This window comes from Numenius arquata, chromosome 12, assembly GCF_964106895.1.
Source record: "Numenius arquata chromosome 12, bNumArq3.hap1.1, whole genome shotgun sequence".
Taxonomy (NCBI): domain Eukaryota; kingdom Metazoa; phylum Chordata; class Aves; order Charadriiformes; family Scolopacidae; genus Numenius; species Numenius arquata.
In genome coordinates, this window is record NC_133587.1 from 4728174 (window position 1) to 4753412 (window position 25239).

Sequence of the window (25239 nt, forward strand, 5' to 3'; positions counted from 1 at the left end):
GCACCTCGGGCCCGTCGGAGATGCCAGCCCATGCCCCGATCCTGCCGCAAGGGCTGGGTGTCCCCCCAACGTCCCGGAGCACCAAGCTGAGGGCTGGCCACACGCAGGGGAGCATGATGGATTGGGGCCGCTCTCTCTGGCTGCCCAGTGCCAGTGGCCGCGGCCACGGCACACATCCATGGGGAGAGCGGGACTGACATCGCTGGGGTGGACCAGCGTCGTGACGTGAGACGGCATGAACGCTGGGAACCAGCTGGGACTTGTGCAAGGGGTCCGTGGAGGAACTTGGCCAGGGGTGAGCCCCTTCCTTCCCCTTTGCCGGGGCAGAGACCAGCACCCAGCTGAGCCGAGCCGAGCTGAACTGAGCCGTGGGGAGCGGGACGTGGGAATGACCATGGCTCTGGCAACACGGGCGCTGCCTCTCGCCTGCCTGATGCTGCTCCTGCTCTGGAGAGACCCGGGTGAGTGGGGGCTCTGGCACCTTTCCCCCGGCACGATCCTCCGCGCTGCTGGCAGGGCAATCCTTCCCTGTGCCCGCGGGTGTCCGGGGCTCTTCTCTCACTGCCTCCCTTCCAGCTTGCTTTCTCCCCCACCAAAGAGTTTATTTTATGCCAGCACATTTGGGGGTCCTGGGCCCCCACTGTCCTGCAGTCCCCAGCAGTGCAGGCTGCCCTGGGGGACAAGGGACAGGGATGTCCCTTGGTGTGGGCTTGGGGCTGGGGGTCTGGCGATGCCCCATTCTGTGCCTTGGCTCCTGGGCCCCCATCAGCCCCAAACCCTCCTGTTGCTCTGCCCAGGTGTGGGTGCCCAGACAACTCTGGGCTTCAAGCTGCAGCAGCCCCAGGACAAGGTGTCGGTGAAAGCAGGAGGGACACTCACCCTGATCTGCACCACATCCACTGGCAGTCGCCCTGGCCCCGTGAAGTGGCTGAAGGGCTGGGGCAGTGAGAACCAGACCATCTTTGAGCAGACGGGCTACTTCCCCCGCGTGACAAGGGCAGTGGATGGGTCCGACACAGTACACACCATCCACATCAGGGATGTTCAACCCGAGGATGCCGGCACCTATTACTGCGCGAAGTTCCGCAAAACAGTGTCAGCTGCTGAGGAGGTGTTACAGCGTGGAAATGGCACAGAGGTGTCCGTACTTGGTGAGTGGGGCTCCCAGGGCAGCTCCCGGTGGGAAGCAGCCCTGCTGGGTGCTGCTCCCGGCACAGCCCAGCCCAGCCTGGTGGGCTCTGCTCGGGGCTTGTGAGGATGGGGAAGGGGCTTGGGTGCTGGTCCCAGGAGTGGGTCCTGTGGACCATCCCTGGGTACATCCGTGTCCCTGTGGGAGACCCCTCTCCCTGCAGCCCCGGGGCCATGCGGGGCAGGGGAGAGCCCACTCTGACGGCCCCACGCTTCTCCCCGCAGCCAAACCCACCCACCCGCTCGTGTCCGGGCCTGGCCACAGAGTGGGGCCGGGGGAATCGGTGCCTTTCACCTGCACGGCCGGAAGGTTCTTCCCTGAAGACATCAGCGTGAAATGGTTCAAGAATCGGACCTCCATCTCGGCTCAGCCACCCCAGATCACGTCCGGGCGGACAAAATCCTCCTACAACATGTCCAGCACCGTGATGATGACGCTGCGGGAGGAAGACGTCCGCTCACAGCTCATCTGCAAGGTGCAGCACCGCACGCTGACAGCCCCACTGAGGGGGACGTACCAGCTCAGCCAAGCCCTGCGAGGTGAGGGCTGGGGGGGAACCACTGCTCAGGGTGTCCAGCTCCCGTGGGGCTGGGAGTCCCAGGGCAGGGACACGGCACCCCACTGGCAGCGGAGCCGGGGGACGCTGTGCATCAGGCGCTGCCTCTCTTCCCAGTCTCTCCCACTGTCCATGTGGATGCTGACCCGCCAGACCCCGTTGGGGTGAACAAGACCGTGAAATTCACCTGCCACGTGAAGGGGTTTTACCCAGGAAATGTAGTTGTCACCTGGCTGGAGAATGGGACAGAGATGAACGTGGAGAACACCTCCCGACCGGTGGAGATGCCCCAGGGCTTGTTCCAGCTGAGTAGCGTGGTGGAGGTGAAAGCGATGGAGGAGAAGAACAGGTCCACATTCACCTGCCGTGTGGTGCATGATGCCCAGGGCCCTGTCGACAGGATGGCCACCCTGCGGATCACTGCCCCGGCCAGGGAGGGAGGGAGTGAGTGGGCCCTGACCGTTAATGGTGTGTGAGAGCTGCTGGCTCTCGGTGGCAACAGGGGGCTGTGGGATTCCTGTACCTGAGCCACAGCCACTGACGTTCCCTTGTCCCCACTGCAGGTTTGAACCTCCTGTCCAGCCCCGGCTTGTGGATTGGCATCCTGCTGGAGAAGGGTCTCCTTGGCGGTCTCCTTGTCTTCCTCTTCAAGCGCGCGAGGGAATGAGGAGGGAAACACCGGGGCAGCCGCTGTGTCCTGCTCTGTTTTGGTCCCCGGTTCCCTGGGACGTGGTGCTGGGAGCAGGACTGGGTGCTTGGCCGCCACCAGCTTTGTCCTGTGTAGCTGGAAATAAAGAGGCTGAGATGCACAGGCTGCCCTGGGCTGATCTGCACCGCCTGTTCTGGGCACTGGCACTGCCCGCATCCCACACACCCGCCATCGCCGGGGTGCAGACCCCCGCTGCAGACGCCAACACTGTGCCCCCCCGCCCCCGGCGTCTGTCCCACTGCACTTTGTCCTGTGCAGTCCTGCAGAGCCCAAAAAGGTGGTCAGAGGAGGAAAGGCCGCCAACCCCTCAGCCCACAGTCCGGTGTTTTTCTCTGCCAGCCTGCTCCCGTTAGCGATCTGCTGCCGCGGCATCTCACCTGCCATCCGCCCCCCCAGCAGAAGCAGCCAGCGGGGCAGGGAAGCGGGAGAGCTGTCGGGGGGCTGCCACCACCACCACCCCACTCCGGACTCACCCGAGAGCCGCAGTGGGAAGAGGCTGAGCTGCCCGAGCAGGAGCTGAGCCGCCGCAGCCGCTCGCAAAGCCATGGGCACTGCCTGGACCTGGGGCTCCGGCAGCAGGAGAAGGGGAAGGAGAAGCTGCACAGGAAATGGAAGCGAGCGGGCGCGGGATGTTAACGCTTCTGGTGCCTGCCCCGGGGCGGGCACGGGGCGGCGGAGGAGCCAGAGGGCAGCTCTGCCAGGCTTCATCCCGAAGGGCATCATCACCCGAGGGACGAGAGCCTCCTGACACCGAGGGGCTGTGCAGGGCATGGGGCAGGAGAGCGGCTCCGCTCACCCCGGTTTGGTTGCAGGGGGGGCCCCAGCGAAGCCCTGGGTGAGCTCTGCACCTCGGGCCCGTCGGAGATGCCAGCCCATGCCCCGATCCTGCCGCAAGGGCTGGGTGTCCCCCCAACGCCCCGGAGCACCAAGCTGAGGGCTGGCCACACGCAGGGAAGCACGATGGATTGGGGCCGCTCTCTCTGGCTGCCCAGTGCCAGTGGCCGCGGCCACGGCACACATCCATGGGGAAAGCGGGACTGACATCGCTGGGGTGGACCAGCGTCGTGACGTGAGACGGCATGAACGCTGGGAACCAGCTGGGACTTGTGCAAGGGGTCCGTGGAGGAACTTGGCCAGTGGTGAGCCCCTTCCTTCCCCTTTGCCGGGGCAGAGACCAGCACCCAGCTGAGCCGAGCCGAGCTGAACTGAGCCGTGGGGAGCGGGACGTGGGAATGACCATGGCTCTGGCAACACGGGCGCTGCCTCTCGCCTGCCTGATGCTGCTCCTGCTCCAGAGAGACCCGGGTGAGTGGGGGCTCTGGCACCTTTCCCCCGGCACGATCCTCCTCGCTGCTGGCAGGGCAATCCTTCCCTGTGCCCGCGGGTGTCCGGGGCTCTTCTCTCACTGCCTCCCTTCCAGCTTGCTTTCTCCCCCACCAAAGAGTTTATTTTATGCCAGCACATCTGGGGGTCCTGGGCCCCCACTGTCCTGCAGTCCCCAGCAGTGCAGGCTGCCCTGGGGGACGAGGGACAGGGATGTCCCCTGGTGTGGGCTTGGGCCTGGGAGTCTGGCGATGCCCCGTTCTGTGCCTTGGCTCCTGGCCCCTCATCAGCCCCAAATTCTCCTGTCGCTGTGCCCAGGTGCAGGTGCCCAGACAACTCTGGGCTTTGAGCTGCAGCAGCCCCAGGACAAGGTGTCGGTGAAAGCAGGAGGGACACTCACCCTGATCTGCACCACGTCCAATAGAAGTCTCCCTGGCCCCGTGAAGTGGCTGAAGGGCTGGGGCAGTGAGAACCAGACCATCTTTGACCAGACGGGCTCCTTCCCCCGCGTGACAAGGGCAGTGGATGGGTCCGACACAGTACACACCATCCACATCAGGGATGTTCAACCCGAGGATGCCGGCACCTATTACTGCGTGAAGTTCCGCAAATCACTGTCAGCTGCTGAGGAGGTGTTACAGCGTGGAAAAGGCACACAGGTGTCTGTACTTGGTGAGTGGGTCTCCCAGGGCAGCTCCCGGTGGGAAGCAGCCCTGCTGGGTGCTGCTCCCGGCACAGCCCAGCCCAGCCTGGTGGGCTCTGTTTGGGGCTTGTGAGGATGGGGAAGGGGCTTGGGTGCTGGTCCCAGGAGTGGGTCCTGTGGACCATCCCTGGGTACATCCGTGTCCCTGTGGGAGACCCCTCTCCCTGCAGCCCCGGGGCCATGCGGGGCAGGGGAGAGCCCACTCTGACGGCCCCACGCTTCTCCCCGCAGCCAAACCCACCCACCCGCTCGTGTCCGGGCCTGGCCACAGAGTGGGGCCGGGGGAATCGGTGCCTTTCACCTGCACGGCCGGAAGGTTCTTCCCTGAAGACATCAGCGTGAAATGGTTCAAGAATCGGACCTCCATCTCGGCTCAGCCACCCCAGATCACCTCCGGGCGGACAAAATCCTCCTACAACATGTCCAGCACCGTGATGATGACGCTGCGGGAGGAAGACATCCGCTCACAGCTCATCTGCGAGGTGCAGCACCGCACGCTGACAGCCCCACTGAGGGGGACGTACCAGCTCAGCCAAGCCCTGCGAGGTGAGGGCTGGGGGGGAACCACTGCTCAGGGTGTCCAGCTCCCACGGGGCTGGGAGTCCCAGGGCAGGGACACGGCACCCCACTGGCAGCGGAGCCGGGGGACGCTGTGCATCAGGCGCTGCCTCTCTTCCCAGTTTCTCCCAGTGTCAATGTGGATGCTGACCCGCCAAGCCCCATTGGGGTGAGCAAGACCGTGAAATTCACCTGCCACGTGAAGGGGTTTTACCCAGGAAATGTAGTTGTCACCTGGCTGGAGAATGGGACAGAGATGAACATGGAGAACACCTTCCGACTGGTGGAGATGCCCCAGGGCTTGTTCCAGCTGAATAGCGTGGTGGAGGTGAAAGCGATGGAGGAGAAGAACGGGTCCACATTCACCTGCCGTGTGGTGCATGATGCCCAGGACCCTGTCGACAGGATGGCCACCCTGCGGATCACTGCCCCAGCCAGGGAGGGAGGGAGTGAGTGGGCCCTGACCGTTAATGGTGTGTGAGAGCTGCTGGCTCTCGGTGGCAACAGGGGGCTGTGGGATTCCTGTACCTGAGCCACAGCCACTGACGTTCCCTTGTCCCCACTGCAGGTTTGAACCTCCTGTCCAGCCCCGGCTTGTGGATTGGCATCCTGCTGGAGAAGGGTCTCCTTGGCGGTCTCCTCGTCTTCCTCTTCAAGCGCGCGAGGGAATGAAGAGGGAAACACCGGGGCAGCCGCTGTGTCCTGCTCTGTGTTGGTCCCCGGTTCCCTGGGATGTGGTGCTGGGAGCAGGACTGGGTGCTTGGCCGCCACCAGCTTTGTCCTGTGTACCTGGAAATAAAGAGGCTGAGATGCACAGGCTGCCCTGGGCTGATCTGCACCGCCTGTTCTGGGCACTGGCACTGCCCGCATCCCACACACCCGCCATCGCCCGGGTGCAGACCCCCGCTGCAGACCCCAACACTGCGCCCCCCTGCCCCCAGCATCTCTCCCGCTGCACTTTGTCCTGTGCAGTCCTGCAGAGCCCAAAAAAGTGGTCAGAGGAGGAAAGGCCGCCAACCCCTCGGCCCACAGTCCGGTGTTTTTCTCTGCCGGCCTGTTCCCGTTAGCGATCTGCTGCCGTGGCATCTCGCCCGCCGTCCGCCCCCCCAGCAGAAGCAGCCAGCGGGGCAGGGAAGCTGGAGAGCTGGCGGGGGGCTGCCACCACCACCACCCCGCTCCGGACTCACCCGAGAGCAGCAGCGGGAAGAGGCTGAGCTGCCCGAGCAGGAGCTGAGCCGCCGCAGCCGCTCGCAAAGCCATGGGCACTGCCCGGACCTGGGGCTCCGGCGGCGGGAGAAGGGGAAGGAGAAGCTGCACAGGAAATGGAAGCGAGCGGGCGCGGGATGTTAACGCTTCTGGTGCCTGCCCCGGGGCGGGCACGGGGCGGCGGAGGAGCCGGAGGGCAGCTCCGCCAGGCTTCATCCCGAAGGGCATCATCACCCGAGGGACGAGAGCCTCCTGACACCGAGGGGCAGTGCAGGGCATGGGGAGCGAGAGCGGCTCCGCTCACCCCGGTTTGGTTGCAGGGGGGTCCCCGGCGAAGCCCTGGGTGAGCTCTGCACCTCGGGCCCGTCGGAGATGCCAGCCCATGCCCCGATCCTGCCGCAAGGGCTGGGTGTCCCCCCAACGTCCCGGAGCACCAAGCTGAGGGCTGGCCACACGCAGGGAAGCACGATGGATTGGGGCCGCTCTCTCTGGCTGCCCAGTGCCAGTGGCCGCGGCCACGGCACAAATCCATGGGGAGAGCGGGACTGACATCGCTGGGGTGGACCAGCGTCGTGACGTGAGACGGCATGAACGCTGGGAACCAGCTGGGACTTGTGCAAGGGGTCCGTGGAGGAACTTGGCCAGTGGTGAGCCCCTTCCTTCCCCTTTGCCGGGGCAGAGACCAGCACCCAGCTGAGCCGAGCCGAGCTGATCTGAGCCGTGGGGAGCGGGACATGGGAATGACCATGGCTCTGGCAACACGGGTGCTGCCTCTCGCCTGCCTGATGCTGCTCCTGCTCTGGAGAGACCTGGGTGAGTGGGGGCTCTGGCACCTTTCCCCCGGCACGATCCTCCTCGCTGCTGGCAGGGCAATCCTTCCCTGTGCCCGCGGGTGTCCGGGGCTCTTCTCTCACTGCCTCCCTTCCAGCTTGCTTTCTCCCCCACCAAAGAGTTTATTTTATGCCAGCACATCTGGGGGTCCTGGGCCCCCACTGTCCTGCAGTCCCCAGCAGTGCAGGCTGCCCTGGGGGACGAGGGACAGGGATGTCCCCTGGTGTTGGCTTGGGCCTGTGGGTCTGGCAATGCCCCATTCTGTGCCTTGGCTCCTGGCCCCTCATCAGCCCCAAACCCTCCTGTTGCTCTGCCCAGGTGTGGGTGCCCAAATAACTCTGGGCTTTGAGCTGCAGCAGCCCCAGGACAAGGTGTCGGTGAAAGCAGGAGAGACACTCACCCTGATCTGCACCACACCCCCTGTCAGTCCCCCCGGCCCCGTGAAGTGGCTGAAGGGCTGGGGCAGTGAGAACCAGACCATCTATGAGCAGACGGGCTCCTTCCCCCGCGTGACGAGGGCGGCAGATCGGTCCGACACAAACTTCACCATCCACATCAGGGATGTTCAACCCGAGGATGCCGGCACCTATTACTGTGCAAAGTTCCGCATATCACTGTCAGCTGGTGAGGAGGTGTTACAGCGTGGAAATGGCACAGAGGTGTCCGTACTTGGTGAGTGGGGCTCCCAGGGCAGCTCCTGGTGGGAAGCAGCCCTGCTGGGTGCTGCTCCCGGCACAGCCCAGCCCAGCCTGGTGGGCTCTGCTTGGGGCTTGTGAGGATGGGGAAGGGGCTTGGGTGCTGGTCCCAGGAGTGGGTCCTGTGGACCATCCCTGGGTGCATCCGTATCCCTGAGGGAGACCCCTCTCCCTGCAGCCCCGGGGCCATGCGGGGCAGGGGAGAGCCCACTCTGACAGCCCCACGCTTCTCCCCGCAGCCAAACCCACCCACCCGCTCGTGTCCGGGCCTGGCCACAGAGTGGGGCCGGGGGAATCGGTGCCTTTCACCTGCACGGCCGGAGGGTTCTTCCCTGAAGACATCAGCGTGAAATGGTTCAAGAATCGGACCTCCATCTCGGCTCAGCCACCCCAGATCACCTCCGGGCGGACGAAATCCTCCTACAACATGTCCAGCACCGTGATGATGACGCTGCGGGAGGAAGACGTCCGCTCACAGCTCATCTGCGAGGTGCAGCACCGCACGCTGACAGCCCCACTGAGGGGGACGTACCAGCTCAGCCAAGCCCTGCGAGGTGAGGGCTGGGGGGGAACCACTGCTCAGGGTGTCCAGCTCCCACGGGGCTGGGAGTCCCAGGGCAGGGACACGGCACCCCACTGGCAGCGGAGCCGGGGGACGCTGTGCATCAGGCGCTGCCTCTCTTCCCAGTTTCTCCCACTGTCCATGTGGATGCTGACCCGCCAAGCCCCGTTGGGGTGAGCAAGACCGTGAAATTCACCTGCCACGTGAAGAGGTTTTACCCAGGAAATGTAGTTGTCACCTGGCTGGAGAATGGAACAGAGATGAACGTGGAGAACACCTCCCGACTGGTGGAGATGCCCCAGGGCTTGTTCCAGCTGAGTAGCGTGGTGGAGGTGAAAGCGATGGAGGAGAAGAACGGGTCCACATTCACCTGCCGTGTGGTGCATGATGCCCAGGACCCTGTCGACAGGATGGCCACCCTGCGGATCACTGCCCCGGCCAGGGAGGGAGGGAGTGAGTGGGCCCTGACCGTTAATGGTGTGTGAGAGCTGCTGGCTCTCGGTGGCAACAGGGGGCTGTGGGATTCCTGTACCTGAGCCACAGCCACTGACGTTCCCTTGTCCCCACTGCAGGTTTGAACCTCCTGTCCAGCCCCGGCTTGTGGATTGGCATCCTGCTGGAGAAGGGTCTCCTTGGCGGTCTCCTCGTCTTCCTCTTCAAGCGCGCGAGGGAATGAGGAGGGAAACACCGGGGCAGCCGCTGTGTCCTGCTCTGTGTTGGTCCCCGGTTCCCTGGGACGTGGTGCTGGGAGCAGGACTGGGTGCTTGGCCGCCACCAGCTTTGTCCTGTGTACCTGGAAATAAAGAGGCTGAGATGCACAGGCTGCCCTGGGCTGATCTGCACCGCCTGTTCTGGGCACTGGCACTGCCCGCATCCCACACACCCACCATCACCCGGGTGCAGACCCCCGCTGCAGACCCCAACACTGCGCCCCCCCGCCCCCAGCATCTCTCCCGCTGCACTTTGTCCTGTGCAGTCCTGCAGAGCCCAAAAAAGTGGTCAGAGGAGGAAAGGCCGCCAACCCCTCGGCCCACAGTCCGGTGTTTTTCTCTGCCGGCCTACTCCCGCTAGCGATCTGCTGCCGTGGCATCTCGCCCGCCGTCTGCCCCCCCCGGCAGCAGCAGCCAGCGGGGCAGGGAAGCTGGAGAGCTGTCGGGGGGCTGCCACCACCACCACCACCGCCCCGCTCCGGACTCACCCGAGAGCAGCAGCGGGAAGAGGCTGAGCTGCCCGAGCAGGAGCTGAGCCGCCGCAGCCGCTCGCAAAGCCATGGGCACTGCCCGGACCTGGGGCTCCGGCGGCGGGAGAAGGGGAAGGAGAAGCTGCACAGGAAATGGAAGCGAGCGGGCGCGAGATGTTAACGCTTCTGGTGCCTGCCCCGGGGCGGGCACGGGGCGGCGGAGGAGCCGGAGGGCAGCTCCGCCAGGCTTCATCCCGAAGGGCATCATCACCCGAGGGACGAGAGCCTCCTGACACCGAGGGGCTGGGCAGGGCATGGGGCGGGAGAGCGGCTCCGCTCGCCCCGGTTTGGTTGCAGGGGGGTCCCCGGCGAAGCCCTGGGTGAGCTCTGCACCTCGGGCCCGTCGGAGATGCCAGCCCATGCCCCGATCCTGCCGCAAGGGCTGGGTGTCCCCCCAACGTCCCGGAGCACCAAGCTGAGGGCTGGCCACACGCAGGGGAGCACGATGGATTGGGGCCGCTCTCTCTGGCTGCCCAGTGCCAGTGGCCGCGGCCACGGCACACATCCATGGGGAGAGCGGGACTGACATCGCTGGGGTGGACCAGCGTCGTGACGTGAGACGGCATGAACGCTGGGAACCAGCTGGGACTTGTGCAAGGGGTCCGTGGAGGAACTTGGCCAGTGGTGAGCCCCTTCCTTCCCCTTTGCCGGGGCAGAGACCAGCACCCAGCTGAGCCGAGCCGAGCCGAGCTGATCTGAGCCGTGGGGAGCGGGACATGGGAATGACCATGGCTCTGGCAACACGGGTGCTGCCTCTCGCCTGCCTGATGCTGCTCCTGCTCCGGAGAGACCCGGGTGAGTGGGGGCTCTGCCACCTTTCCCCCGGCACGATCCTCCGCGCTGCTGGCAGGGCAATCCTTCCCTGTGCCCGCGGGTGTCCGGGGCTCTTCTCTCACTGCCTCCCTTCCAGCTTGCTTTCTCCCCCACCAAAGAGTTTATTTTATGCCAGCACATCTGGGGGTCCTGGGCCCCCACTGTCCTGCAGTCCCCAGCAGTGCAAGCTGCCCTGGGGGACAAGGGACAGGGATGTCCCTTGATGTGGGCTCGGGGCTGGGGGTCTGGCAGTGCCCCATTCTGTGCCTTGGCTCCTGGCCCCTCATCAGCCCCAAATTCTCCTGTTGCTCTGCCCAGGTGTGGGTGCCCAGACAACTCTGGGGTTCGAGCTGCAGCAGCCCCAGGACAAGGTGTCAGTGACAGTGGGGAAGACGCTCACCCTGACCTGCACCACGTCTGGACTTGCCCCCCCTGGCCCCGTGAAGTGGCTGAAGGGCTGGGGCAGTGAGAACCAGACCATCTATGAGCAGACGGGCTCCTTCCCCCGCGTGACGAGGGCAGTGAATCAGTCCAAAACAGACTTCACCATCCACATCAGGGATGTTCAACCCGAGGATGCCGGCACCTATTACTGTGTGAAGTTCCACAAATCGCTGTACAGTGATGAGCTGTTACAGCGTGGAAAAGGCACAGAGGTGTCTGTACACAGTGAGTGGGTCTCCAAGGGCAGCTCCCGGTGGGAACCAGCCCTGCCGGGTGCTGTCCCTGGCACAGCCCAGACCACTGGGCTCTGCTTGGAGCGAATGGGGATGGGAAGGGGTTTGGGGTCTCCAGGTGCATCTGTGCCCCCATGGAAGACCCTCTCCCTGCAGCCCTGGACATGGGGAGAGTGGCAGAGGCCCCACACTTCTCCCCACAGCCAAACCCCCCTATCCAGACATGTCCAGCCCCAGCCACAGAGCAGGGCTGGGGGATGAGGTGCCTTTCACCCCCGTGGCTGAAGGGTTCTTTTGGAACGACACGCTCACATCCCCTTGTTCCCACTGCAGGTATGAGCCTCCTGTCCAGCCCCGGCTTGTGGCTTGGGGCTTTACAGCCCAAAAAGGTGGTCGGAGGAGGAAAGCACTCCCCAGCCCCCCACCTCACCGCCCCATCCGGTGTTTATCTTTGCCAGCTTGCTCGCGTTAGCAATCTCCTGAGATCTGCTGCCACGGCATCTCCCCTGCCATCTCCCGGCCCCCCTGCGCAGCGCCTGGCAGCAGCAGCCAGCGGGGCAGGGAAGCGGGAGAGCTGTCGGGGGGCTGCCGCCACCACCACCCCACTCCGGACTCACCTGAGAGCCACAGCAGGAAGAGGCTGAGCTGCCCGAGCAGGAGCTGAGCCGCCTCACTCCCCTCTTTGGCTGCCCAGTGCTGGTGGCTGTGGCCCAGATCTGTGGGGAGAGCGGAACTGACATCTCTGGCGAGGAGCAGCCTCATGACACGAGATGGTGCTGATTGATGTCCAGTGGTGAGCCCCTTCCTTCCCCTTTGCTGGGGCAGAGACCAGCACCCAGCTGAGCCGAGCCGAGCTGATCTGAGCTGTGGGGACCGGGATGTGGGAGTGACCATGGCTCTGGCAACACGGACGCTGCCTCTCGCCTGCCTGATGCTGCTCCTGCTCCAGAGAGAACCGGGTGAGTGGGGACTCTGGCACCTTTCCCCCGGCACGATCCTCCTCGCTGCTGGCAGGGCAATCCTGACGTGTGCCTGCGGGTGTCCGGGGCTCTTCTCTCACTGCCTCCCTTCCAGCTTGCTTTCTCCCCCACCAAAGAGTTTATTTTATGCCAGCACATCTGGGGGTCCTGGGCCCCCGCTGTCCTGCAGTCCCCAGCAGTGCAGGCTGCCCTGGGGGACAAGGGACAGGGATGTCCCCTGGTGTGGGCTTGGGGCTGGGGGTCTGGAGATGCCCTGTGCTGTGCCTTGGCTCCTGGGCCCCAAACCATCAGCCCAAAACCCTCCTGTTGCTCTGCCCAGGTGTGGATGCCCAGGTGGCTCAGGTCTTCAAGCTGCAGCAGCCCCAGGACAAGGTGTCGGTGAAAGCGGGATCGATGCTCACTCTGAGCTGCATCATATCTGGAGACGGTCCCCCTGGCCCCGTGAAGTGGCTGAAGGGCTGGGGCAGTGGGAGCGAGATCGCCTATGACCAGACGGGCTACTTCCCCCGCGTGACGAGGGCAGTGGATCGGTCCGACACAGACTTCACCATCCACATCAGTGATATTCAACTCGAGGATATTGGCACCTATTACTGCGTGAAGTTCCGCAGATCGCAGGGCAGTGATGAGGTTTTTCGGCGTGGAAAAGGCACAATTGTGTCTATATACAGTGAGTGGGGTTGCCAGGGCATCTCCCGGTGGTACCCAGACCTGCCGGGTGCTGCCCCTGGCTCAGACCATCCCATCCCATCCCATCCCATCCCATCCCATCCCATCCCATCCCATCCCATCCCAGCCTGATGGGCTCTGCTTGGGGATTGTGGGGACGAGGAAGAGGGTTGGGGGTCTGTCCCAGGAGAGGGTCCCATGGTGGGGGGAGCCAGCAGAGCCAGGGATAGTTGGGCAGACTGCAGCCACATGCCTGGGAGTGGCCATGCCACAAGCCTGACATGGGGCTCAGGGGATGCATCTCAGGGTTTGGTGCCACACAACCCTCCTGTGAGTATTTGGGGCTTTTCCATCACCGCCTCCCTTCCAGCTTGCTTTCATCTCCAGCTGAAGATTTGTTTTACTCCAGCATGTCCTATGTGTCCCAGTGTCTTCCCATCCCACAGTCTCCAGCAGTGTTCGCTGCCCAGTGGGGCCGAGGGATGCGGATGACTCTCTGTCCCTTGCTCTGTGCTCGGGTCCAGGGGTCTGGGAATGCCCTGTGCTGTGTCTGGGCTCTGGAGCCCTTCTTTAGCCCCAAACTCTCCTGTCGCTGTGCCCAGGTACGGACGCCGGGGTGGCTCAGGACTTGGAGCTGCAGCAGCCCCAGGACAAGGTGTCAGTGACAGTGGGGGAGACGCTCACTCTGACCTGCACCATGTCCAGAGACATTTCTTTTGCCCCTGTGAGATGGCTGAAGGGCTGGGGCAGCGGGAACCAAACTGTCTATGACATCTATGACCAGGCGGGCTCCTTCCCCCGCGTGACGAGGGCAGCGAATCAGTCCGAAACAGACTTCACCATCCACATCAGGGACGTCTGCCCTGAGGATGCTGGCACCTATTACTGCGTGAAGTTCACCAGATACATGGGCCGTGTTGCGGTTTTTCGGCGTGGAAACGGCACAGAGGTGTCTGTACACAGTGAGTGGGTCTCCAAGGGCAGCTCCCGGTGGGAACCAGCCCTGCCGGGTGCTGTCCCTGGCACAGCCCAGACCACTGGGCTCTGCTTGGAGCGAATGGGGATGGGGAAGGGGTTTGGGGTCTCCAGGTGCATCTGTGCCCCCATGGAAGACCCTCTCCCTGCAGCCCTGGACATGGGGAGAGTGACAGAGGCCCCACGCTTCTCCCAACAGCCAAACCCCCCTATCCGGACATGTCCAGCCCCAGCCACAGAGCAGGGCTGGGGGATGAGGTGCCTTTCACCCCCGTGGCTGGAGGGTTCTTTTGGAACGACACGCTCACATCCCCTTGTTCCCACCGCAGGTATGAGCCTCCTGTCCAGCCCCGGCTTGTGGATTGGCATCCTGCTGGAGAAGGGTCTCCTCGGCGGTCTCCTCGTCTTCCTCTTCAAGCGTGCGAGGGCATGAGGAGGGAAACACCGGGGCAGCCACCGTGTCCTGCTCCGTGTCGGCTTGCGGTTCCTCACGTCGCGGCACCGGGAGCGGCTCCCGGGACTCGGCCGCCACCAGCTTTGTCCTGTGTACTTAGAAATAAAGGATCCGGGATGCACAGGCCGTTCTGTGGCTCAATTCTGCATAACCCAGGGCTCGGTGCCGCTCACCCCGAGGCTCGGCGCCGCGCACCGCCCGGCCGCCAGGGGTCGCTGTTCCCAGAGCGGGGTGGGGGTGTGGGGGGGTGGGTGTGCGCGTCGCTCTGGGCCGTTTCCGGCCGGCGGGGTTTGGCGACGCACACTGGGTGGGGCGGGCGCGGGGCGGGGCCTGCGCGGGGCCCGGCGGGGTTTGGGCGCTGCACCGCGGCAAGATGGCGGACAGGGAGGAGGCGCTGAGGGAATTCGTGGCCGTGACCGGCGTCGAGGAGGAGCGAGCGCGTTTCTTCTTGGAGTCCGCCGGCTGGGACCTCCAGGTAGCTCCGTCGCCGCCTCGCTCCTCTCCGTCTTTCCCCGCCACGAGCTCGACCCGCTGAGGGGGGCCTGGCGGCGGGGGCGCGGCCGAGGCCGGCGCCGGGGAAGGCCGGGGCCACGGCCCTGGAGGCCGTCGCGGTGGCGGGGGAGGGAGCGCTGGGCCGGGAGCTCGGTCTCTGGTAGGTTCAGGCCTCGCTCGGCGGCCGGGCTGAGGGGTTGCCGCGGGGGCTGGCTGGGGCAGGAGCCCGGCCTGGTCCGGTTCCCTTCGTTAATTTGAACATCGCTAATTGTTGGCACGCAGCGAGGGAGAGGGGTCTGGGTTTTGCCGGGTTTGTGTAGGTTGTCCTTGAATGCTTGATTTTTCTTAGCGCTCCGCTGACCTTACTGCCAGCAGCGACCCCTGCACCCCCCAGTGAAGGGGGAGATGGGCCACCGCTCTGACCCGCTCCTGTCTTCTATCACCTGCAAACCATCTGCCCGTATTTAATTAACTCAGGGTCTACTCCTGGATGTCATAAAAGCAGCTGTTTCAGAACAGTAATTTTAGCGTAACCCCTGTAGAAATACTGCAGAAGAAGGGCCTCCCGCCGGGGAAGCTGCTCTGGCATTTCTCTGGTGGTGAGAGCCCTACAAAGCCAAACATTAGAAGGTGGTAAAGCCTCGTCTTTGCTAGGACCTCCAAATGGGGAAATTACATGAAACGTCCTTAGTGTTGACATGCCTTAAGAGGTCCGATACGACGGAAGCTTCAGCTGTGTTATATGTGTGTGGTTTTTTCCATTGTTCTGGAATGTTTGGTCTTGTCCTGAAAAGTTCCTGCCATGTTACTTTCCAGATTGCACTTGCCAGCTTCTACGAGGATGGAGGCGACGAGGACATTCTGACTCTTCCCCAGCCGACACCCAGCTCTATATCCAGAGGCACTGCAGCCAGGTGAGGAGGGAGCTTCAGCTCAGGCTGATCTCTTCATCGGCAGCTTGGAAACCTGACAGTGAAAACTACTGACATGAAAACGCAAGCTCTGCCTAAAGCATTGATGTATATTTTGATGTATATTAATTTTCAGGAGAAATAGCTCTGTGTTCACATCTGCTTCACCTCGTATGGCTCTCTAGAAATTGTGAAAACCTCAGCGTTTATACATCGTAGGCTCCGATATTGTGCAACTAATCCAAAGATCAGATAGGACAACTTGCCTCATAGCTCAGAAAAAAAATCTTGATTTGTTTTTTAAGGTTAGAAGACAGTCGGTTTGGTAGTGCTTTTATTTGAGCAGATTGTATCTCCACGGGAAAAATATTTTCTAATGTTGTGTGACACCTGATCTGATCAAGTCGAGCATTTTACAAAACCAGGTTAATTTTGCCGTACCGAATCCTTGTACAGTAGGGAAATACTATCCATCTTTGAAGAGAAAATGACTGCATTTTGAAGGAAAAGTGCTGTCGGTTCAGGCTTTGGTGAATAAAGTCCACGTTGCAGAAGAATCTAGTTTCAGTTTGGATCAGAGCTACCAGCCTCGGCAGAAGGAACGAGAGGGGAAGGACGTGGAGGCTGGGCTGTCCTGGGGCCAGGAAGAGAAACCTGTGCTTGTGCAGGTTTGGAAGTGGCGGCTTCAGTCCGCGAGCGAGGAAGGTGACTGAAGACTCCTCGCTTTTTCTGTGGCTGCAGCCACCGGCTGAGCCTCTTCCTGCTCTTGTTCTCTGTTGGTGTAGTTGGCAGAGAGGTCCAAGAGCTCGATTCGCCGCTCGGTTATGCCAGTGCTGACCTGTCATTTTATAGAGTAATGAGTCAGACCCTTAAAGTGGAACAGGGTCAGCCGGACTGCTGTGTTGGGGAGCTTTTGCTTATGTGGTTGAAATGCGTCACGAGGCTGACGCAATTCTCTGATTGCCTTTTGCAGTGACCATAGAGTAACATCGTTCAGAGACCTCGTTCACGCGCAGGAGGATGACGATGAAGAGGAGGAGGGACAGCGGTAAGTTTTCAGTTAAAGACTTAAATCCTGGCTGTTTATCCCTGCCCTTTTTGATGGCTTGCCGCTTGCGTGCAGGTTTGTTTTTTTTTTTTTATAACGCAAATTTAAGTCGAGATGACTTTCCTGTAGTGAAAAATCTCAGGCTTGACACAGAAAGGTTGGTCAGCGCGAAGCATGTGCACAAACCTGTGTTCAGCATGGCTCTATAAACACCACTTTTCATTGCTGAATTGTGCTGCTGAGAAAAAGCCAAAGGCAGGATGTGGAAGCCGTGGGTTAGGAATAGAAAAAAAGCCCAGATCATAATTTGTGTCCATAGAGAGCAGAAACGTGGAAATAATGCAGGGATTGTTTTTCTTTCTGCTTGAGGGTTTTGGGTTTGGTTGGGGTTTTTTTTCGGTTGGGGTTTTGTGGTTTGTGGGTTGGTTGGTTTTTGGTTTTGTTTTTTTTTTTTTTTTTTTTTTGAAATGCTGCTTAAGGGTAATGTAGTGGAGGTGGAAAGAAAAATGTAGGTCCCCTTTCCAGTGGGAACATGGTGTACTAGTGGGAAAGTCATCTACAATGTCAGCTGTGAGTAGTTAAATACCTTTAAGGTTAACAGGGAAGGTAAATTGAATGGAACTGATGGCTCAGTCTAGGTAGACTGTGTGGTCTTCTGCAAACAGATGTGAGCTCGCTCTGTATGTTTTTACAAGCCATCTGGAAGCTAATAAACCCAGTCTTCCAGAAGTGCTTAATTGCACTTCTCTGACTGTGCATTCGTTGCTTCCAGTTCAGATCCATCCTGCGCGGGGTGATCTTTCAGTGTAGGATGAATCAAAATACCGGTTAGACATTGCCCATCTTCTTCCATCTGACAGGTCAGAGACTTGCTGGAAGTCTTGAGCTTGATAATACAGCTGGGACTAGCACCTGAAACCGAGCCTTGTCAGTCTGGACTGTTTCTCTTCCTAGGCCTGAGACAGTTATTATCACTTTATTGCTATTGATTAATGGATAATTTTGCAGTAACTGACGTAAAAAGAAAGTCTCTGCAGTGCAGGAACTTGTAAGTGGCTACACAAGGAGATCCATGGGTAGGAGCTAGTATTTCTACATCCAAGCTGTACAAAAATGAACTGGATCCTGATATAAAACCGCTGGGTCCTGTCACGTGTGTTTCCTGGAGAAGCAGTGGTCCAGTCTTAACCAGAAGCCGTGTGCTTTCTGTTAGGTTTTATGCTGGCGGCTCAGAGAGAAGCGGACAGCAGATCGTTGGTCCTCCGAGGAAGAAGAGTCCCAATGAGCTGGTGGAGGATCTGTTCAAAGGAGCAAAGGAGCATGGCGCAGTGGCAATTGATCGGACGGCCAAGAGCGGTGGCGAGTCTAGCAAGCCTAAAGTGAGCAGTGATGAGTTCTTCCTTCTGGTCCCTGTTTCAGTTAAGGCTCCCACCGTGACAGCTGTTTGCTGCTGTGGAGTCCTGGAATTATCTTAAAAGTACAGCTAAGTCTGGACTCCTCTCAGTGCAGCTCCAATTCGTGTGTCACATCGGAAAGAAAAGCCACTTTCTTATGCCGTATTTATTAATTTGTTCAAGCTGGTGACCATCCCTGCAGGACGATAGATGTTGCTGATGCCACGGAGGCCCCCTGTTTATCTATAACAGTGTTGGGGAAAGGGAATCAAGCTGTCTTGGGTTTGTTTCTCTAAAACCTCTTTTCCGCCCATCTCTCTTGCAGCCTTTTGCAGGGGGAGGGTATCGCCTGGGGGCTACTCCAGAGGAGGAGTCAGCTTATGTGGCAGGAGAGAGGAGACAGAACTCTGCTCAGGATGTGAGTATCTCTCTGCTCTGTTTTGTAGATGTCACCCGGGGGATTTCTCTGCTGTAGCTACACAGCTTGCAAGCCCAGAGAGTTATAAAGCTTGATAGAAATTCAAGAGGACAGAAGTATGGTAAATCCTGCTCCTCATGGGATTTCCCGTTAGAGAATAGTAGATGGCTTGGGTCTTGGGTAAGCAGTTTTCTGGTGGACTTTTGGTTAAGAATCTGAGCGTTCCGTAGAAGTGCAGATTGTGAAAAATAGTGTGCAAAGAGCACTGGGCGATTAACTCTTCTTTATCTGTTGAAGAGATGTGGAGCTAACAGCATCAATGCAAGATTCTCTCGTGCTTGGTTTGTGACCAAATACATGTCTAGGCAGTGGTGGGAGCTTGGTTTTGGGTACTGGCCTAGCACACTCTTGGCTTTTCAACCATATTTATCAAAAGGGGATCTGTGGTGCCACCTTCTAGGAATTGATACATGACTGTTACATGGCTGGTGCTTTGGGTTTTTCACTCCACCCAGAGGAACCTGGCTGGAATGTTTTCTGCACCTTGAAATTCCTCTGCCAATTGTGAACTCTGCGTCCAGTTATTGTTCTTACCGAGATGTTTCAGTGAGGCTGATTGTTGTTTGGGGGCTGCTGCAGGTACATGTTGTGCTGAAGCTCTGGAAGAGTGGATTCAGTCTGGATAGTGGAGAACTGAGGAGCTACCAGGATCCATCCAATGCCCAGTTTCTGGATGATATCCGCAGAGGGTACGTAGTGAGAGGGGAGAGAAAGAGTATCTGTTTTCTGAAACACAAGCGTTTGTGGAATCAACGGCACATTTCACCTGAGCTTTCTTCTAAGAGCTGGATTCTTACTATGGAGCCCATGGGAGGGCAGACTTGAACATTTACTTCAGATCAATGGGAAGTGGCCTTGGTTTGTATGGGCCCTTGGGAGTTTGGAGTGAACAAACAGACTTTCATATTGGGCTGAGGATTTCTGATGCACCAGGTGTCACTTCTGTGTCACTCCAGGTGAGGGCCAAGGAAAAGTAACCTTTAATTTTTCTCCGTTAGTGGGGAGGTGTGCATTGATTGCCCTGTTAATTAAGCAAGGGCTCACTGCGATTCCTGAAATTCCAGAGGTCTGTGGCTGGCACTTTTTCTCTGCGCTTTCCTGACTTGTTTCTTCAGGCAGCTGCCTCAGGACATTTCTCTTTGCAGGGAAGTCCCGGCAGAGCTGCGCAGGTTAGCACGGGGCGGACAAGTGAACCTGGATATGGAGGATCACCGTGACGAGGAGTATGTGAAACCTAAAAGTGTCTTCAAAGCTTTTACTGGAGAAGGACAGAAGCTGGGCAGGTGAGAAGACAGCGGTGCTGGTTTTTATGTGTGTGATGTGAGAGAGTCACTTGAGAGTTTTGCAAGGTTGAGCCTTCTGATTCGTCTCTCTGAAGAAAAGGCACTCCATACCTGTGGTATGGGAGGTATTCCTCTAAGAGAGGAAAGGAGGTTGTACTGTGAGGTGGCTCAGCCTTTCCATGGCAAGAGACACATCCCTAGTTTGGAACCACCATGACGTGTCATGTAGAAGCAGTGTTTCCAAATTACCCTGCCCCTGTTCCCGTGGGTGTGTGAAGACCCGTGACGTGGTGCTGCAAAGAGAGATGGTAGAGGTGAAGTTCTAAACAAGTCCCTGCTGATAAACTGACTCCTAAATTCTCGCTTCCAACTTGCATTGGTGTCTCTTGACTGGGAGCTGTGGTAGTTGGGCCCAGCAGGTGATGGGGATCACTGCCTGACTCCTGGCACCCTGCAACCAGCTGGGTCATTTGGTTATTTAACAGCTCGCCTTGTGTCTCCCTGTTCTCAGCACGGTGCCCCAGGTGATGGGCACCAGCTCCCCAGCCCAGCAGGCAGAGAATGAAGCCAAAGCCAGTTCTGCCATCGCTATTAATGAGTCGGAGCCCGTCACCAACATCCAGATCCGGCTCGCTGATGGCGGGCGACTGGTCCAGAAGTTTAACCACAGTCACAGGTACAAATGCAACAGGAAACACAGGTTACTAACTGGGAAGGCCTGAATGACACTGCAACACTGCACAGATGGAGCAGATGTTAAAATCCTGGCTAGCCTGCAAAGGGAGCTCTGGGGATCCTTCTCTATAGGTGAATAGGAATAAAATTATTGTGGGGTTTTAAGGCAGTTGTTGAGTGTTGGAAGGATAGGATTTGCTTTCCAAATAGTGACGGATTATAGCCAGTGATACCGCACCTGGGAGCGTCATTATCAGCAGAACTTTCCTTGATTTCACCTATAAAAAATGGAATGTCTTCTAAGGGCTTTAGAAACTGTCAGATAATTAGGAAGTTGGTTCAATTATTCTGACTCTTCAGTTCAGACTTTTCTACTGGGCTATTCCCTGTGCTGACTGGAGCACCAAGGGATGCTCTTACAGCAGTTCAGTTCCCTTAGACGAGCAAAGCTGGCTTCTATACCCTGCTGCTTTGTTAAACTTCTCTCCTGAAGTCCTCCTTAACTACCTGACCTCAAAGAGTGTAGTCATTTGTTTATAGTCATTCCTGCAGTTTCTATAAGAAAATCAAGCGTGGTGCAAAAAACTACAAAAACCTGTGATCGGTTTCAGGGAATAGATCCAATGTTGCTGTTCAGGCTGCTCCTGGGAGTTGAGATCATCTGGGTTATGCAGTGTGTGATGAGCTCAGTCACTAACAGCAGATAGTTTCAAGCAATTTGTTAATCTGTTCATCCTGAAGGGTTCCGAAGGTTTCAATTTCAAATAGCCGCCTGACAACACAGGCGTTCCTGTTGGGCAGTGTGAAAGAACGTTTAGTTGTAAATCTTTAGCCTATAAAGCAGCTTGTGTTATTTCACTGAATGGGAGCCTACGGAGGAGTAGGTTAAATCGGAATTGCCTGGCTGCGGCCTCTACTGTTAGATGGAAAACAAGTGCAGCGACTGCAGGGTCGCGTGCTCTGGAAAGGGTGAATTTAGGGTGTTTTCACACGTTTTTACAGGATGTTCAGTAACAGCATCACCCCTGTGTGTTTGATCCCTTTGGACAGGATCCGTGATATCCGGCTCTTCATAGTAGATGCTCGGCCAGCGATGGCTGCCACCAGCTTCGTCCTCATGACCACCTTCCCGAACAAAGAGCTGACTGACGAGAACCAAACCCTGAAGGAAGCCAACCTGCTCAATGCTGTCATTGTTCAGCGGTTGACATAAAGGAACCCAACTCTGGCCACACGCCTGCCTGCGGCGTGCATGTGTCGTCTCCTCCTGTGCCTGCACCTGTGCCGTGCAGCACAGGCTCACATCTACTTGTAGCTCTGGGTTCTTAGGTCTTGGTTGGACTTTTTTTTTTTTTTTTTTCTCTTTAGTTGCATTTCCCATGGTTTTTTGTTTTTTTTTTTTGTGATGATGATCAGTGGACTTTAAAATAAATAAACAAAACGAATCCGTTTTGAAAGGAGCTGCAGCCTATTGTGCCACAGATTCTCCCACAAGAGTTCAGTTACCTTTGTGGGTTGTGTTACTGCCCTCTTTAGAGGGGAGGAAGGTGAGGGGGAAGGGAGCTCCCAGGGAGCAGTTTCTGTCCGTTGCCAATCGACTGCTCATCACAATCTTTTTGCTCTTCCCTCTCCTCCAGGGACTGCTGCAAAGTGCTTCCTTTATTTTCATACATTAAATAGCAACTATACGAGAATGGGTGGTCTGACTGTCAGGATAATGGTTACACTACTGTAAAAGCACTGGGGGGGAGAAGTCTTTGTGAAACAGCTGTTGCTCAGTGTGGGGAAAAGTCCACTCTGTGTGTGCAGGTGCAAGGTTTAATGCTCTTCTTGGGCTTTTCCGGAGAGAAAGTCCTGATTTTCCTTCCCTCGGCAGAACTCTTAGGGGCGTTGATTGCAGTACCCCGGCTGCTCTGCCTGCACTTTCTCCAGCAGTCCAGACTGACTGCAGTTTTAATTTGCTGTATTGCATTTCTCTGAGATACCCTGCTGCTGACTTTTTCTTTCCAAGAAGGCGTGAAGGTGAATCAGCTTGAAGTGACTGAAAGTAAAAGGCAAACAGAGTCTATCTTACTGGAAAGCAAGTTTTATTTTAAGAGGTGAATTACTGAGATGATGGAAACAGTTTGGGTGGAAAAACTCAAGGCTGTAGTACCCTTTGATTTATTTCCTCTCATCTGCTGAGGACTAATGTAGCCAAACACCTGGAATTCTCCAGCTTTGGTCTGTTCTGCTGTTTGTGGTTTGGGCTCGGGTCTCCGTATCTTTCTTTCCTTTGAACAGAACCCTGCGGGTGAATTCGTTACGCCTGGACATGAGGAACTGGTAGCGCTGGTGTAGCATCATGCATACGAGTTGCCATCTAGTGTTGTGCCAGGGCACTTTGCACCGGACCCATAGCCTGCTTGCTCTCCTAGCCCCTGGGCTTCGGAGCAGAACTCGGGGCTGTGCTGAACCGTGGGCTTCCAGACACCGGCGATATCCCCTTGAGAGAGGCTGGATCGCCCCATGCCAAGGGTTGAAGCCTTCCATCCACTTCCAGCCTTAGTCACGCTGGAGCCCCTGCGGCTGCTGCGCTGTAAGTCCACCCCCCTCAGTGCTCTGAAGCTTCCAGGTCCTCACCTTGGTGCCAGCAGAGAAGCAGCTCCGGGGATGTGCGGGCTGGGGGAGGGCCAGCAGGTTGGGCAGGTTCAGCGTGAGGAACTCGCTTGGCTGCCTGGGTTAATACAAAACTGCGGGAGTAGATGCCAGACCTTAGCAAGGGCATTTTTACAACAATTTCTCAACCGAGAGCTGAATTAACTTACATTTTTTTTTTTCATTACTAAATGGATCTATAATGTGCGTAACAGCAAATTTGTAAATTATTGTGAAAATTACCATTAAAAGCCCGCAAAATAGGAAAACGGCGTTTGACCCTTTCTAATAACGGCTACCATCTCTTCTCGTATTTTGGATGCAGACGTCTACTCTTACTGCTGTGGGTTGCTCTGCACGCAGGTTTCCAAGCGCTGAGCTGTCTTCAGCTAAATGAGATCAAATTTAAAAGCCTTTTTTTCTGTCGGGTGAACTTGGGCTTTTCCCGCCTGCATCGCTTGATGTCAGGTATTCTGATCGTTTAGTAACGTGCGTGAACCGGCACAGAGAGAATTCAGAAAGGGGATTTCCCTCAGAGCTGAATATAGTGCCCCGCTGCCTTGTGGGAAGTAATTAATTTTTAATTGTTCATCAGAGGAGTTCTCGTTTCCTGATCTTCTCCATACGTGTCATTTTGGGGACCTGGGACAACGTCTAGAATGCTGCCCAGGATGAACTCCTAGACCCAGAAAAAAAAAGTTTATGAATAGAAAGAGTACAAATTATGTGTCTCCTGCTTCTGCCTTGGGTATCTGGTGGCATCAGAGGGCTGAGGTGGTGACCAGTGTCCGCGGTCTGTGGCTGGATGAGCTGGACACATTGGTGCACCCAAATTAAACGAGGGGTGGCAGCTGGACAGCAGCTCATCCACCTGCCAACCTCAAGGATTTTGTCGCACAGATTCTGCTTACCAATGGGAAGTTTCACATCCAGGTTTCCTCTTGGCTCTCTCCTTGCCAGTGGGATGGAAAAGTGCTAAATTCGGAAGGGCTCTGGGCTCGGAAACGCTTCTCTGCCAGGAAAAGTTAATTTTCCCCCTGAGCCGGAGGGTGGCAGTGCTGCAGAGAAACCGCTCTCCACCTCCAAGGCTCCTGCTGAGAAACTCTGTCTGCGGGGACCTGCACCTTGTGCCCCTGTGTGTCTGTGAGACCCTCTGGGACGATGCTGCCGACTCCTTCTTCCTCTGATTCTTTTCTTGGGGTTTGTTTTTGTAACTAATGAGCGAGTCCTTATCTCCTGGCGAGCGGGACCAGCTCTGCCCGGCCGCCCGGCTATCTGAAGCGTGCCCGAGCGGAGCACCGAAGCGGTATCGGTAACCGAGATAGGCGTATCTTCTTCCAGAGCTGACAAAAGAGCCTGTGGAACAAATTGGAAGCAACGTTTCACTATAAAATAAGCTATAAAGCAAAAATGACAGCCAGGTTAATTAACGGGGAAGGCACAAATGATCAGAATAGGAAAAAGGGGGATAGTGGGAAGGGACCTTGATTTTTGTAAAGACAATCCCCTTCCCTGTCACTGGTGCAGCTCTTTCGTGTTTGACGTTCCCCTGCAGGAAGGGAAATGCTGGTTCCTGACACTGCTATAGTTTGTGATGGTTGTTAGTGAGTTTATTTGACTTTCTAGTAAAAATCTTCCTTTATCATTTGATTTCTTTGTTCTAACAGAGCCATGGGCTGAGATTGGGCTTTTCTAAAATGGACATTTATGCCTGTGAAAAAGCGTCTTTTTCTCCTTTTGCTCGGAGAAGTGTTTCACTTCGCCTTTTGTTGTCTGATTGTTCCCTCCACGGGGGAGTCCTGCCTGTCTTCCTGTTCTTTCTCACACTGCTGTTAAGGCAGTGCTCCATGTCTCATGTGAAAACTCACTTCTTTTCAGTTTCTGTACGATAAGATACAGCCCGGTTTCACGACTGTGCTGTCCTGTCTGGGGCTGATATCTTTCACGCTATCTGAGTGTTTTCCTTTGCTGTATTTTAATGGTTTTCCCTTCCTCAGATGGGCAATTGTAGGACTTCCTTGGATTTTTTTCCTTGCTACACAGTTCATTGTTTCCTCTTCTTCCTTCACATGTCTTTGTTGCTGAGATTTAGTTCCTGTGTTTTCTGATAGCATTTTGCACCATTTCCTGGGAACTTTGCCTCCCCTCTGTAACACTGCTTTTTGCCATGGGTTGTTTCCT

The 25239-nt window shown here is 57.6% G+C and overlaps 4 protein-coding genes and 1 pseudogene across 4 annotated transcripts; all 5 read left to right on the forward strand.

Moving 5' to 3' along the window:
* Window positions 1-349: 349 nt before the first annotated feature.
* Window positions 350-2552, forward strand: LOC141470657 (signal-regulatory protein beta-1-like). Its single transcript, XM_074156809.1, has 5 exons — window positions 350-461; window positions 798-1151; window positions 1414-1728; window positions 1863-2189; window positions 2309-2552. Exons 1-5 carry the CDS (start codon window positions 389-391, stop codon window positions 2410-2412), a joined length of 1173 nt encoding a protein of 390 aa, XP_074012910.1. The 5' UTR covers window positions 350-388; the 3' UTR covers window positions 2413-2552.
* A 1077-nt stretch (window positions 2553-3629) lies between these two features.
* Window positions 3630-5851, forward strand: LOC141470914 (signal-regulatory protein beta-1-like). The gene is made up of 5 exons (XM_074157225.1): window positions 3630-3759; window positions 4096-4449; window positions 4712-5026; window positions 5161-5511; window positions 5607-5851. Exons 1-5 carry the CDS (start codon window positions 3687-3689, stop codon window positions 5708-5710), a joined length of 1197 nt encoding a protein of 398 aa, XP_074013326.1. The 5' UTR covers window positions 3630-3686; the 3' UTR covers window positions 5711-5851.
* A 1475-nt stretch (window positions 5852-7326) lies between these two features.
* Window positions 7327-9149, forward strand: LOC141471153 (signal-regulatory protein beta-1-like). The gene is made up of 4 exons (XM_074157569.1): window positions 7327-7747; window positions 8010-8324; window positions 8459-8809; window positions 8905-9149. The coding sequence occupies exons 1-4, from the start codon at window positions 7327-7329 to the stop codon at window positions 9006-9008; spliced, it is 1191 nt and encodes a 396-aa protein (XP_074013670.1). The 3' UTR covers window positions 9009-9149.
* Window positions 9150-9601: 452 nt separating this feature from the next.
* LOC141471154 (uncharacterized) lies at window positions 9602-14119 on the forward strand (annotated as a pseudogene).
* A 373-nt stretch (window positions 14120-14492) lies between these two features.
* Window positions 14493-23323, forward strand: NSFL1C (NSFL1 cofactor). Its single transcript, XM_074157039.1, has 9 exons — window positions 14493-14615; window positions 15449-15546; window positions 16517-16591; window positions 17805-17970; window positions 18311-18403; window positions 19043-19152; window positions 19609-19746; window positions 20258-20422; window positions 21472-23323. Exons 1-9 carry the CDS (start codon window positions 14514-14516, stop codon window positions 21632-21634), a joined length of 1110 nt encoding a protein of 369 aa, XP_074013140.1. The 5' UTR covers window positions 14493-14513; the 3' UTR covers window positions 21635-23323.
* The last annotated feature ends 1916 nt before the right edge of the window (window positions 23324-25239 follow it).